The sequence below is a fragment of the Chiloscyllium plagiosum genome, unplaced genomic scaffold (assembly GCF_037043375.1).
Source record: "Chiloscyllium plagiosum isolate Xiang-an unplaced genomic scaffold, Cpla_swu_hap1 HiC_scaffold_28, whole genome shotgun sequence".
Classification (NCBI taxonomy): domain Eukaryota; kingdom Metazoa; phylum Chordata; class Chondrichthyes; order Orectolobiformes; family Hemiscylliidae; genus Chiloscyllium; species Chiloscyllium plagiosum.
This window is the reverse complement of record NW_028270166.1, coordinates 33,736,013-33,748,824: the sequence shown is the minus strand read 5'-3', so window position 1 is coordinate 33,748,824 and position 12,812 is coordinate 33,736,013. Positions and strand designations below refer to the sequence as shown.

The 12,812-nt window shown below is 41.6% G+C and overlaps 1 protein-coding gene across 2 annotated transcripts in view; it reads left to right on the top strand.

Moving 5' to 3' along the window:
* The window catches only part of LOC122565244 (tight junction protein ZO-3-like), a 95,573-nt gene that overhangs the window by 45,709 nt on the left and 37,052 nt on the right, over positions 1 to 12,812 (top strand). For both annotated transcript variants that reach the window (XM_043721012.2, XM_087976104.1), the window contains exons 5-6: positions 216 to 693; positions 7,349 to 7,452. In XM_043721012.2, the coding sequence (XP_043576947.2) occupies positions 216 to 693; positions 7,349 to 7,452 (582 nt within the window). The remainder of the gene's footprint in view (positions 1 to 215; positions 694 to 7,348; positions 7,453 to 12,812) is intronic.

Sequence of the window (12,812 nt, the reverse complement as noted above, 5' to 3'; positions counted from 1 at the left end):
AGACTTGTCAATTCAACATCTTCCCAGTAACATATTCTACAAATATATTACACTTAGGGTGACCTCCATTCTGATTCCTCACATCCTCATTTTAAACTGACTGCGTTTACCTAACGTATTCTTTTTGGAAGTCCTTGTTTTGATATGCAAGTACTTGTTTGACTTCAGTGCTGAGTGATTTTATGCTAACTAATGGCTATGGCCTTTCTTTTAAGACAGTGAAGAGACCCCATAAAGTACAGATTCCTGTGACTAACACAGCACCAGCAGCCAGCTATTATTCTAGTCGATCAGACTATGCTCACGATGATGCCTCTGATGAGGATGAGGACTATGATCCAGCTGACAGGAGACTGAGAAGGATTCAAAACCAAAATCTATACCACGGTGACTCCCATCATAATAATAACCATGACCAGGATTCTAGCAGAAACAACAGCTATGATCGAAGTCCGAGTCCCTCAAGGAGCTATGATCGAAGTCCGAGTCCCTCAAGGAGTTACAATCGAAGTCCCAGCCCCTCAAGGAGTCATAATTATCAGCAAAACCATCGGGACCACGATGCTAGAAGGGCTGGACGAGAACACAACCCAAATGGAAGTTACTATGATGAGTCTGATGATGATGATATTCATTATGACCAGGTTAAGAAACCCATCAAGAGCTACCTTATTAAAAATAGTGCTAATGAAGGTGAGATTTCTCTTGATGGAAAACCAATATTTCAAAAAGGGAAACACATTTAGCATAGTACACTATGAATAATTGTTACTACTGCTTACTCTCTGTATGACTGTTCTTGTTGCTGTCTATGAATCACCATTAGTACTGCTCTCCCTGAATCACCATTAGTACTGTTCTCTCTGAATCATCATTATTACTGTTCTCTGTGAATCACCGTTCATACTGCTGCCTCTGAATCTCCACTTGTACTGCTCCCTCTCAATCACCATTAGTGTTCTCTGTGAATCATCATTAGTACTGTTCCCTCTGAATCACCATTAGTGTTCTCTGTGAATCACATTAGTACTGTTCCCTCTGAATCACCATTAGTAATGTTCTCTGTGAATCACCATTAGTGTTCTTCTCTGTGAATCATCATTAGTTTTGCTCTCTGTGAATCATCATTAGTTTTGCTCTCTGTGAATCATCATTGCTACTGTTCTCTCTGAATCACTGGTTTGCTACTCTGTCTAAATGATGATGAGGGCTATTATGCCTGATCACCTTTGAGGTAAATATTTTTCATAAATTTTGTCATTGGATGTGATTTTGGGGGAGTTGTATAGTTACTCATTATTATTAGCTCAGTAAAGTTGCCACTGACCTCAATATCTCTTTGCAAAAGCTGACCAAGTGCAAACTAACTCCACTGCTTTCTTCCTCGAAAGGGGTGAAAGGTTTATAACTGGATATTTATCTACAGTTGAATGCCTTTGGCAGGAATTAAGCACCAATTTGGCCTGCAAAAATATGTGAATAGGAGGACATCATTTAGCTCCATATACCTGATTGGCCATTCAATGAGATCATGACTGATGTGTCACCAAACTGTGACCCACCTGTGCTCTCAATACCTCTGGGTGACAAACTGTTCTCTAAGTTCTAGGTTTAATGAGTATTAGTTTAGTTTGCTAAAGAGAATTCCGTTTTGCTACCATTGCTTCTGTGTAGAAGTATTTCCTATTTCACTCCTGAAAGGCTGGGTTTTAATTTTTAATTTATATCCTCTAGTCCTAAGTTCCTCAACTAGCAGAAATTTATATTTCTATCTATCTTTTCACTGCTCCTTAACAGTTTAAAAACTTTAATCAAGTCACCTCTTCTAAAGTCCAAGGAACACAACATCTCAAGTCTTCTGTTGTAATTTATTCTTTTGAGTTAGGTATCATTCTAATAAATTTACACTGTAATTTCTCCAAGGTCAATATATCCTGTCCATAGTACTTCAATTATGTCAAAGCTAGGACTTTGACATAAAGTCAGCGAGAAGGCATAATTTTTACCACCTTGTATTCTATTCATCTAGTTCTAAAAGCCAGCATTCCATTCAGTGTTTATAATTGTTTTCTCTCCCTGTCCGTGACATTTATCAATTTATCTGGACTCCCAAGTCTTTTTGGATTTCCACAGTTTCCAATGTTTTGCTACTTATCCTTCTTTTATAGGTTGAAAGCGGATGGCCTCACTTTTGATTACATTGAAATTCATTTGTCACAATTTTGTTCCATTTGCTACATCTATTAGTAGTCTGTCAGTGGTAAAGCCATGATACTCCCTGATGACTTTGAAGAAAGCTGCCTACAAAAATCTAGTGATCACTATAGTGTGGATTCCTCATTCTTGACACCAGTTTAAATTTGGTACCAAGCCAAAGACAGCTCAAGGCATCAGCACAAATAATGTCAGCAAGTAAAGTAAGCAGCTAATCCAGTGGAGTGTTCTCACAGAAAGCAATGCAGAAAATTAAAGGCACTCAATCCTTTCACTTATAAGTATTTCAGATCATGACATAAATTATGATTGAATTGAACTGGAAACCAATATATTACAGAAAGCTTTAGAATTTGTTTTTAATTATATGAAACACTTGTATCACATGAAGAACTTTGACATTCCACAAGTATAAAATTAGCATTTCATGGCCAGTGAGGCTGTTTAGAAGCAAATATGTACTTAAGATGCCATTAAAAAACCAACAAGATGACACTTCTTTGGATGTTTTTTACAATGAAACAGAGTGTGAATGAAGCTTCTCCTTGAATCATTGATGTTCTCACTGACTGCAGTCTGGGAGAGCTAAGATTCGGAGATGCCGGTGTTGGACTGGGGTGTACAAAGTTAAAAATCACATAACACCAGGTTATAGTCCAACACGTTTAATTGGAAGCACACTAGCTTTCGGAGCGACGCTCCTTCATCAGGTGATTGTGGAGGGCTCGATCATAACACAGAATTTATAGCAAAAATTTGCAGTGTGATGTAACTGAAATTATACATTGAAGAATTGATTGTCTGTTAAGCCTTTCATCTGTTAGAATACAGTGATAGTTTCACTTCTTTCATGTGTAAATCACAAAACCCTTTTTTTTAAAGTTGCATTCTCGGGTTAGCTGTTAACAATGGTGATAGCTAGACAATATGTTGAAGGTGTTAGCCCCCTGTGTTCTCTGTCTATGACCTGATGTTTAGATTGATTCCAATCTAAAAAGTGAGATAACAGAGTTTTACATAAATTCATGCAGTTTTTGAGCTCAGAGTTCTACATGAATGTATGTGGTTTTTGAGCAAAGTGCAATGTAACTCTGAAAGTACCAAAAAGATTCACCACACAAAATATATGTGTGCATGTGGGTCTTTGTCTGTGTGTGTGTCTGTCTGGGGTGGGGGTTGTGAGTGTGAGAAGGTGTGTGTGTGTGTGTAGTGAGTGCAGAGTGTCTTAAGTCTGTGAAGGGGTGCATGTGTGGGAGTCTGTGTGTCTATAAGGGTGTGTGTGGGTGTCTGTGTGCGCGTCTGTGTGTATCTGTGTCCGTGTGTATGCGAGAGTGTGTGTGTATAGGAATATCTGTGTGTGTGTGTGTGTGTGTGTGTGTAGTGCAATGGTGATCACCTGTCCTGGTTGAGGCCCTCCCTATGGGTACCGAACTTAGCTATCAGCCTCTGCCCGGCCACTTTCCTCTGCTGCCTGTCCCGAAGTCCGCCTTGGAGGATGGTCACCCGAAGGTCCAAGGCTGAATGTCCTGGACCACTGAAGTGTTCCCCAACTGGAGGGAACCCTCCTGTCTGTTGATTGTTGTGCGGTGCCCATTCATCCGTTGTCATAGCCTTTGCTCGGTTTCCCCAATGTACCATGCCTCCGGGCATCCCTGCCTGCAACGTATAAGATAGACAATGTTGGCTGAGTCACATGAGTACCTGCCATGTACACGGTGGGAGGTGTTGCCACGCGTAATAGTGGCATCTATGTCCACAATCTGACACGTTTGCAGCGTCCACCGTGACAGGGTTGTATGGAGTTGTTCTGAGAGCCGGGCAGTTTGCTACGAACAATGATCTGTTTGAGGTTTGGCGGTTGTTTAAAGGCAAGTAGTGGAGGTGTGGGGAAGGTCTTGGTGAGGTGCTCATCCTCATTGATAATGTATTGCAGGTCACGAAGAACATGGCGTAATTTTTCAGCCCCTGGGAAATACTGAACAATGTCAGTTGCAGCACGTGTCTGTCTCCTGAGGAGGTCAATACGGTTCCTTGCTGTGGCACATCGGAACTGGCGGTCGATGAGTTGAACATCGTACCCCGTTCTTGTGAGGGAATCCTTGAGTACTTCCAGGTGTCCGTCACGTTCCTCCTCATCTGAGCAGATCCGGTGTATGCGTAGGGCTCGTCCATAGGGAACGGCTGTTTAATATGTTTTGGGTGGAAGCTGGAGAAGTGTAGCATTGTGAGGTTGTCTGTGGGTTTGCGGTAGAGTGTGGTGCTGAGGTGTCCATCCTTGATGGAGACGCATGTGTCCAAGAATGAGACAGACAGTTGAGAGTAGTCCATGGTGAGTTTGATGGTGGGATGAAACTTGTTGATGTCACTGTGTAGTTTTATCAGTGACTCCTCGCCATGGGTCCAGAGGAAGAAAATGTCATCAATATACCTGGTGTACAATGTCAGTTGGAGATCCTGCGCAGAGAAGAAATCTTGTTCGAACCTGTGCATAAAGATGTTGGCATATTGGGGTGCAAATTTGGTCCCCATTCCGTGTGTCTGGATGAAGAATTGGTTGTCAAAGGTGAAGACGTTATGATCGAGGATAAAGTGGATGAGTTGTAGGATGGTGTTTGGAGACTGGCAGTCGTTGGTGTTGAGTACTGAGGCTGTTGCTACGATGCCATCCTTGTGGGGGATGCTGGTGTAGAGTGCGGAAACGTCCATTGTGACGAGGAATGTTTCCAGTTCGACTGGTCCATGAGTGCTGAGTTTCTGTAAGAAAACCGTAGTGTCGCGACAGAAGCTGGGGATCCCCTGTACAATAGGTTTCAAGATGCCTTCCACAGACTTTCTCACACTCACAACCCCCACCCCAGACAGACACACACACAGACAGACAAAGACCCACATGCACACATATATTTTGTGTGGTGAATTTTTTTGGTACTTTCAGAGTTACATTGCACTTTGCTCAAAAACCACATACATTCATGTAGAACTCTGAGCTCAAAAACTGCATGAATTTATGTAAAACTCTGTTATCTCACTTTTTAGATTGGAATCAATCTAAACATCAGGTCATAGACAGAGAACACAGGGGGCTAACACCTTCAACATATTGTCTAGCTATCACCATTGTTAACAGCTAACCCGAGAATGCAACTTTAAAAAAAAGGGTTTTGTGATTTTCGCATGAAAGAAGTGAAACTATCACTGTATTCTAACAGATGAAAGGCTTAACAGACAATCAATTCTTCAATGTATAATTTCAGTTACAAAAGACTGCAAATTTTTGCTATAAATTCTGTGTTACGATCGAGCCCTCCACAATCACCTGATGAAGGAGCGTCGCTCCGAAAGCTAGTGTGCTTCCAATTAAACCTGTTGGACTATAACCTGGTGTTGTGTGATTTTTAACTGGGAGAGCTAAGGCATTGATCCTTTAGAAGAGCGTGGAATCCCTGACAGAAACTACTTGACTTCCATGTTGCATTGAACAAGTGTGGATACCCAACATTGCTGCCAATTTCAATGGAGTAATAATGACAAACACTGACATTTTTACAATCAATACTGCAGTAAAATCTAGGCCTTCATTTCTCTGTAAACTTATTCCTCCAGGTTAGAGCTGCACTTAACCAGTCTCCCTTGTGAAGGATCATTGTGCAAGCTTTGGCTTACAGTCTCTACTGCTTGTATTTATATAAAATGTACAATTCAATTCAATTAAACAACCGATGGTTGATACTCAGAGTGGACAATGAAGCCATGGAGAGAGTACCCAGTCTGTTATCTTATTTGGCCTTGTAGTATTGTCTCCATTTTGGTGTGAGGGTATTGGCCCCAGGTGGGTGACATTGCATTTAGATACCACAATTTAAGTCCACACTCAAATGTGCCTCCTGCCTTTAATCTTCCAGAAGAGGGCATGGAGATCTGCTTTAGTAATGTTGTGTGTTTACCTCCAGCTTGTGAGCACAGATGATACTTACATTATCATTCTTCTGTAAAAGTGCATGACAGTACTGATGTGACAGGCAGTGAGTTAAGTTCTGTTTCTCTTATACCCATTGTCCTCCGATTCACTGGTGAAGTGCATTTGAATATATTTTTAGGGACAGCTCAAGATTTTTTTCACCAGTTTCACCCTGTCCACTGTCACCTGTTTGTCTTATTGTTAAAAAAAGTTACATCTTGTTCAGTGTACTGGATTTTTAATGGCATACTAAGTATATACTTGCTGCTAAACAGCCTCTGAGAAGCTAATTTCATATTTGTGTGTGTAATGTCAAATATTGAATTAATTAACTCAGATCTTTCCAAGTGCCTATTAAGAATTTCCCTATTGTCACTAACATCTTGCCATCACTGATGTTAAAATGACTGGCATGTAGTTTCCAGGAATGTTCTTAGACTCTACTTTAAATATGGCTGCCACATTGCCAACTGGAGAAGCAAATTTTGTGGACCAAGCCACTTATCTGTTGTAAGCAAATCTATCGCATCATCTCCTTCTTGACATTTTCTTCCCATTTGTCAACATTTTTTTCTTTTATAAACTACTGAATAAAGTACTCATTAAAGAGTCTTACTTTTCACTGTGCCTTTGGGAGGCTATCATCTTTATCCCTAAGGTAAAGTTGTTGGTCTTAGTGGACCATAGGGCTGCTTGATCATTAGAAAGATATGACAGTGGTGACTTAACCTGAGGGGCACTGTGCCTCAGGTAAGGGGAGTGGTTGAGAAGGAGAGTCCTTCATGCTAACCTTAACTGGGATGTGGGAATTGAATCCACAATATTGGCATCACTCTGCATTGCAAACTAGCCATCTAGCCAACTGAGCTAACCAGTCCCCCTTTGTCCCTAGCATCACTGGGGGGTTTCTAAAGTTTTAATAAGTTTTACACCTTATAAGCTAACATATCTGAGTGGGCTTTTCTCAGCTACCTGCTGTGAAGTTATACATTTGTGTTGCTGACCTATCATTTTGCCCTTAATGAACTCTCCGAAGGAATAATTAAACTGCATGTGCCCAACTTAACCCAGAGCAAGGTAGCAGAGAGATAAGATTAAAGTCTTGCATTGTAAGCATTTCAGAACAGTATAACAGGTGAATTCCTAACTACCTTTGTGTGCCATTTTTTCTCACAGAATATGGCTTGAGGTTGGGCAGTCAAATTTTCATTAAACATATGTCATCGGATGGCCTTGCTTCAAAGGAAGGAGTCTTAAAGGAGGGAGACATTATACTAAAGGTAAAATATCTATTATCAAATGCCTTGGAGCAACTAATTATTGAAGATAAGAGGTTATATTTGCAGATCTCCAGTTGGGTAGGTAGCCCGTTTAGAAGTGATGAATGGATGGCACATAATCAATGGGATGCAATGTTCACAAGGTGCTTGAACCTGAGAATCACAGGAAGAAAGGGTTGAAGACAAAACTATGATGCTGTAGTGTGAATTCCTTGACCTGAAGGCACAGGTGCCCACTAGCAATGTGTGAACAATCCTGGAGAGCCATTGTCTGATGATGTTGAACACCCAGTTTAGCTTAAAACTACCACATATTTTCCATGAATAAATTGTAAAGTGCAGCTATGTTAAGTGAACAGATTCCTAATAGATGAAAAGGGGAACAGATAGTTAGAATCGGTTGGTCCAAATCCTTAATATCGCAATCCAATCATTTCCCAGTGTGTTCAACCAATGCAGCAGAGTCAGAGAGTGATAGAGATGTACAGCATCTTTGGTCCAACTTATCCATGCTGACCAGCTATCCCAACTCAATCTAGTCCTATTTGCCAGCATTTGGCCCATATCCCTCCAAACCCTTCGTATTCATATACCCATGTAGATGCCTTTTAAATGCTGTAATTGTACCAGCCTCTATGAAACCCTCTGGCTGCTCATGCCAAAGTCGTACCACCTTCTGCATGAAAAAGTTGCCCTTTAGGTCTCTTTTATATCTTTCCCCTCTCATGCTAAACCTATGCCCTCTAGTTCTGGACTCGCCCACCCCAGGGAAAAGACTTTGTCTATTTATCCTATCCATGATTTTATGAACTTCTATAAGGTCACCCCTCAGCCTCTGACCCTCCAGGAAAAATAGCCTATTCAACTTCTCCCTATAGCTCAAATCCTCCAACCCTGGCTACATCCTTGTAAATCTTTTCTGAACCCTTTCAAGTTTCACAACATCTCTCCGATATTCCAATATTCCAGCAGTGGCCTAACCAATGTCCTGTACAGCTGCAACATGACCTCCCAACTCCTGTACTCAATACTCTGACCAATAAAGGAAAGCATACCAAATGCCTTCTTCACTATCCTACCTACTTGCGACTCCACTTTCAAGGAGCTATGAACCTGTACTCCAAGGTCTTTGTTCAGCAACACTTCCTAGGATCTTTCCATTAAATAAAGAAGTCCTGCTAAGATTTGCTTTCTCAAAATGCAGCACCTCGCATTTATCTAAATTAAACTCCATCTACCACTCCTCAGCCCATCGGCCCTTCTGATCAAGATCCCATTATACTCTGAGGTAGACTTCTTTGCTGTCCACTACACCTCCAATTTTGGTGTCATCTGCAAACTTCCAAAGTATACCTTCTATGGTTCACATTCAAACCATTTATATAAAGGATGAAAAGCAGTATACCCAGCACCGATCCTTGTGTCAGACTGCTGGTCACAGGCTTCCAGTCTGAAAGGCAACCCTCCACCATCACCCTCTGCCTTCTATCTTCGGTCCAGTTCTGTATCCAAATAGCTAGTTCTCCCTGTATTCCGTGTGATCTAATCTTACTAACCAGTCTACCATGAGGGACTTTGTTGAATGCCTTACTGAAATCCATGTCGATCACATCCACCGCTCTACCCTCATCAATCCTCTTTGTTACTTCCTCAAAAAATTCAATCAAATTCATGAGACATGATCTCCCACACACACAAAGCCATGTTGACTATCCCTATCAGTCCTTGCCTTTCTGAATACATGTAAATTTTGTCCCTCAGGATTCCCTCCAACAATTTGCCCACCAGCAATGTCAACCACATCAGTCTGTAGTAGTCTGGCTTCTCCTTACCACCTTTCTTAACCAGTGGCATCCCATTAGCCAAACTTCAGTCTTCTGGCACCTCACCTGTGACTATCAATGATCCACATATCTCAGCAAGGGGCCCAGCAAACACTTCCCTAGCTTCCCACAGAGTTCTAGGATACATCTAATCAGGTCCTGGGGATTTATCCACCTTTATGCGTTTTAAGACAGACAGCACCTCCTCCTCTGTAATATGGACATTTTTCAAGATGTCACCATCAATTTCCCCACATTCTATATCTTCCATGTCCTTCTCCATAGTAAATACTGATGCAAAGTACTCATTTAGTGTCACCTCCATCTCTTGCAGTTTCATACATGGGCTGCTTTGCTGATCTTTGAGGGGCCCTATTCACTCCCTAGTTACCCTTTTGTCCGTAATGTTTTTATAGAATTTCTCTGGATTCTCCATAACCCTATTTTCAAAGCTATCTCATGTCACATTTTTGCCCTCCTGATATCCCTCTTAACTATACTCCTACTGCCTTTAAACTCTTCTGAGGATTCACTCGATCTCTGTTGTCTATACCTGGCATACGCTTCCTTTCTCTTAACCAAACATCAATTTCTCTAGTCATCCAGCATTCCATACACCTACCAGCCTTTCCTTTCACCCTGATAGGAATACACTGTCTCTGCACTCTCGTTATCTCATTTTTGAAGGCTTCTCATTTTCCAGCTGTCTCTTTCCCTGCAAACATTCACCCCCAGTCAACTTTTGAAAGTTCTTGCCTAATACTGTTAAAATCAGCCTTCCTCTAATTTAGAACTTCAACTTTTGGATTCTGTCCATCCTATTCCAACACCACTTTAAAACTAATAGTATTATAGTTGCTGGCCCTAAAGTGCTCTCCCACTGACACCTCAGTCATCTGCCCTGCCTTATTTCCCAAGAGAATGTCAAATTTTGTACTTTCTCTAGTAGGTACATCCACGTGTTGAATCAGAAAGTTTTCTTGTGCACACTTAACAAGTTCCTCTCCATCTAAACCCTCTTAACATTATGGCAGTCCCAATCTATGTTTGGAAAGTTATAATCCCCCACCATAACCACCCTATTATTCTTACAGATAACTGAGATCTCCTTACAAATTTATTTCTCAATTTCCTGCTGATTATTGGGAGATCTTTAATACAAGGTAAAAACAATGACTGCAGATGCTGGAAACCAGATTCTGGATTAGTGGTGCTGGAAGAACACAGCAGTTTAGACAGCATCCAAGGAGCAGCGAACTAACCATCCCTCTCTTATTTCTCAGTTCCACTCAAATAACTTCCCTGGATGTATTCCTGGAATATCTTCCCTAAGTACAGCAGTAATGCTATCCCTTATCAAAAACATTACTCCCCTGCCTTTCCTGCCCCCTTTCTAGCCTTCCTGTAATATTTGTATCCTGGAACATTAAGCTGCCAGTCCTGTCCATCCCTGAGCCATGTTTCTGTAATTGCAATGATATCCCAGTCACATGTTCCTACCCATGCTCTGAGTTTATCTGCCTTCCCTGTTAGGCCTCTTGCATTGAAATAATGCAGTTTAATTTATCAGTCCTACCTTGTTCTCTGCTTTGTTCCTGCCGGCCCTGACTGTTTGACTCACTCCTTTTCCTCCTTTTCCCAACCGTACCAGTCTCAGAGTGATCTCTTTCCTCACTATTTCTCTGGGTCCCACCATCTCCACACAACCCCCAGTTTCTCCTGAACCCCCCACCCCCACCCTCCAGAGCAACTCTGGCCAATCTCCCTGCCAGTATATCAGTCCCTTTTCAATTCAGGTCCAAGCCGTCCACTTGTGCCATCACCCCCTCCATTTTCCAAAACAGCATACTGTTTGAAATGGGGATAGCACAAGAAACTCCTGCACTACCCCAGAAGAGATTCCAATGATCCGAAAATGTGAACCCTTCTCCCCTGCACCAGCTCCTCAGCCACGTATTCACCTGTGCTAAACTCTTATTCTTATCCTCACTAGCTCGTAGCACTGGCAGTAATCCAGATGTGAATACCATCAAGGACCATCTTTTTAAATTCCTGCCTAACTTTCCATATCCTCCCTTCCGAATCTCATCATTTTTCCTTCTTATGTCCTTGTTCCAATGTGTGCAATGACCTTCTACTGGTCACTCTCCCCTTTGAGAACATTCTGCACCTTCTCCGAGATATCGTTGATCCTGGCACCAACAAGGTAACACGCCATTCTGACTTTTCACTGCTGGCCACAGAAACATCTGTCTGTGCCTCTGACTAGAGAGTCCCCTATCACAATTGATCGCTTGGAACCTGATGTATCCCTTGTTACATTAGAGTCAGTCTCGGTACCAGAAACTTGGCTGTTTGTGTTACATTCCCCTGAGAGTCCATCACCCCCTACATTTTCCAAAACAACATACTTATTTGAAATGGGGATAGCGACAGGAGACTCCTGCACTACCTGCCTCCCTCTCCTATCTTTCCTGCAGTTAACCCATCTACCTTACTGTATCTGTGGCTTTTTTCCCTTCCTATGACTGCCATCTATCATACCCCTGGCTCCTGTAAATTCCTTATTGCCTCTAACTGCCACTCCAACTGATCCATACAATCTGATAGGATTCACAACCAAAGACACTTCCCTCAGACATAATCATCAGTCACATGGAAACTCTCCCTAAACTCCCACATCTGACAGGAAGAGCACATCACTCTACTAAAGGCCATCATTGCTCCTTCACAATCTACAGACCCAGAAAATAACCCTGACTTATTGCTCTAAAATAAACACTGCTGCAGGCTAACTTAATGCTTTTGGTTTATATTTTAAAAATTTAATCAAGAGATAGATCTCAATAAAACATGTAATCAAGAAAGAACCCACTCTACTCACTATTGTAGATTTACAGCAAGGTTACACTTAAAGCCTATGCACTTACCTGTTCCCGTGCTGTGAGGTCTCCCACATGGGTTCCTCCAAGGTCAGCCACCTTGATTTAAATAATCCACCTTGATTTCTTCTCAACTTGCTAGAACAATGACAAATAAAAATCAGGGAATGAGTTTAACTATGAGAAATGCAAAATGGAAAATTAAATAAGTTTAAGGGAAAACAGTGATCATTTTGGGAATTCATGAGCAGGGAAAGCATTCCCAGTGGAACATATCAATAGGATGAAGAAGAAGTTAGGAGATGGTTGCTTAATGGTGCCGTCACAGGGCTAGTAATCCAGACATCCAGGGCTGATTCTCTGGGACACATTTAAATCCCACTACAGCAGCTGGTGGTGACTGTATCAGCTATCATTGATTGTCACTATGCTCTTTAGGGAAGGAAATCAGGTCATCCTTACCTGATCTAGTCTATGTGCAATTCTGGACCCAGTGTGGTTGATTTTCAACTTCCCTCTGAAATGGCTGAGAAAGTCATTCAGTTCAAGGAGGATTAGAAATGGTCAACAAATGCTGCCAACAACATTGTGTGTGGGAAAAAAACATGGCAAATGCAGTACAATGTGGATAATTGTTTCAATTAAAAGTTTATTT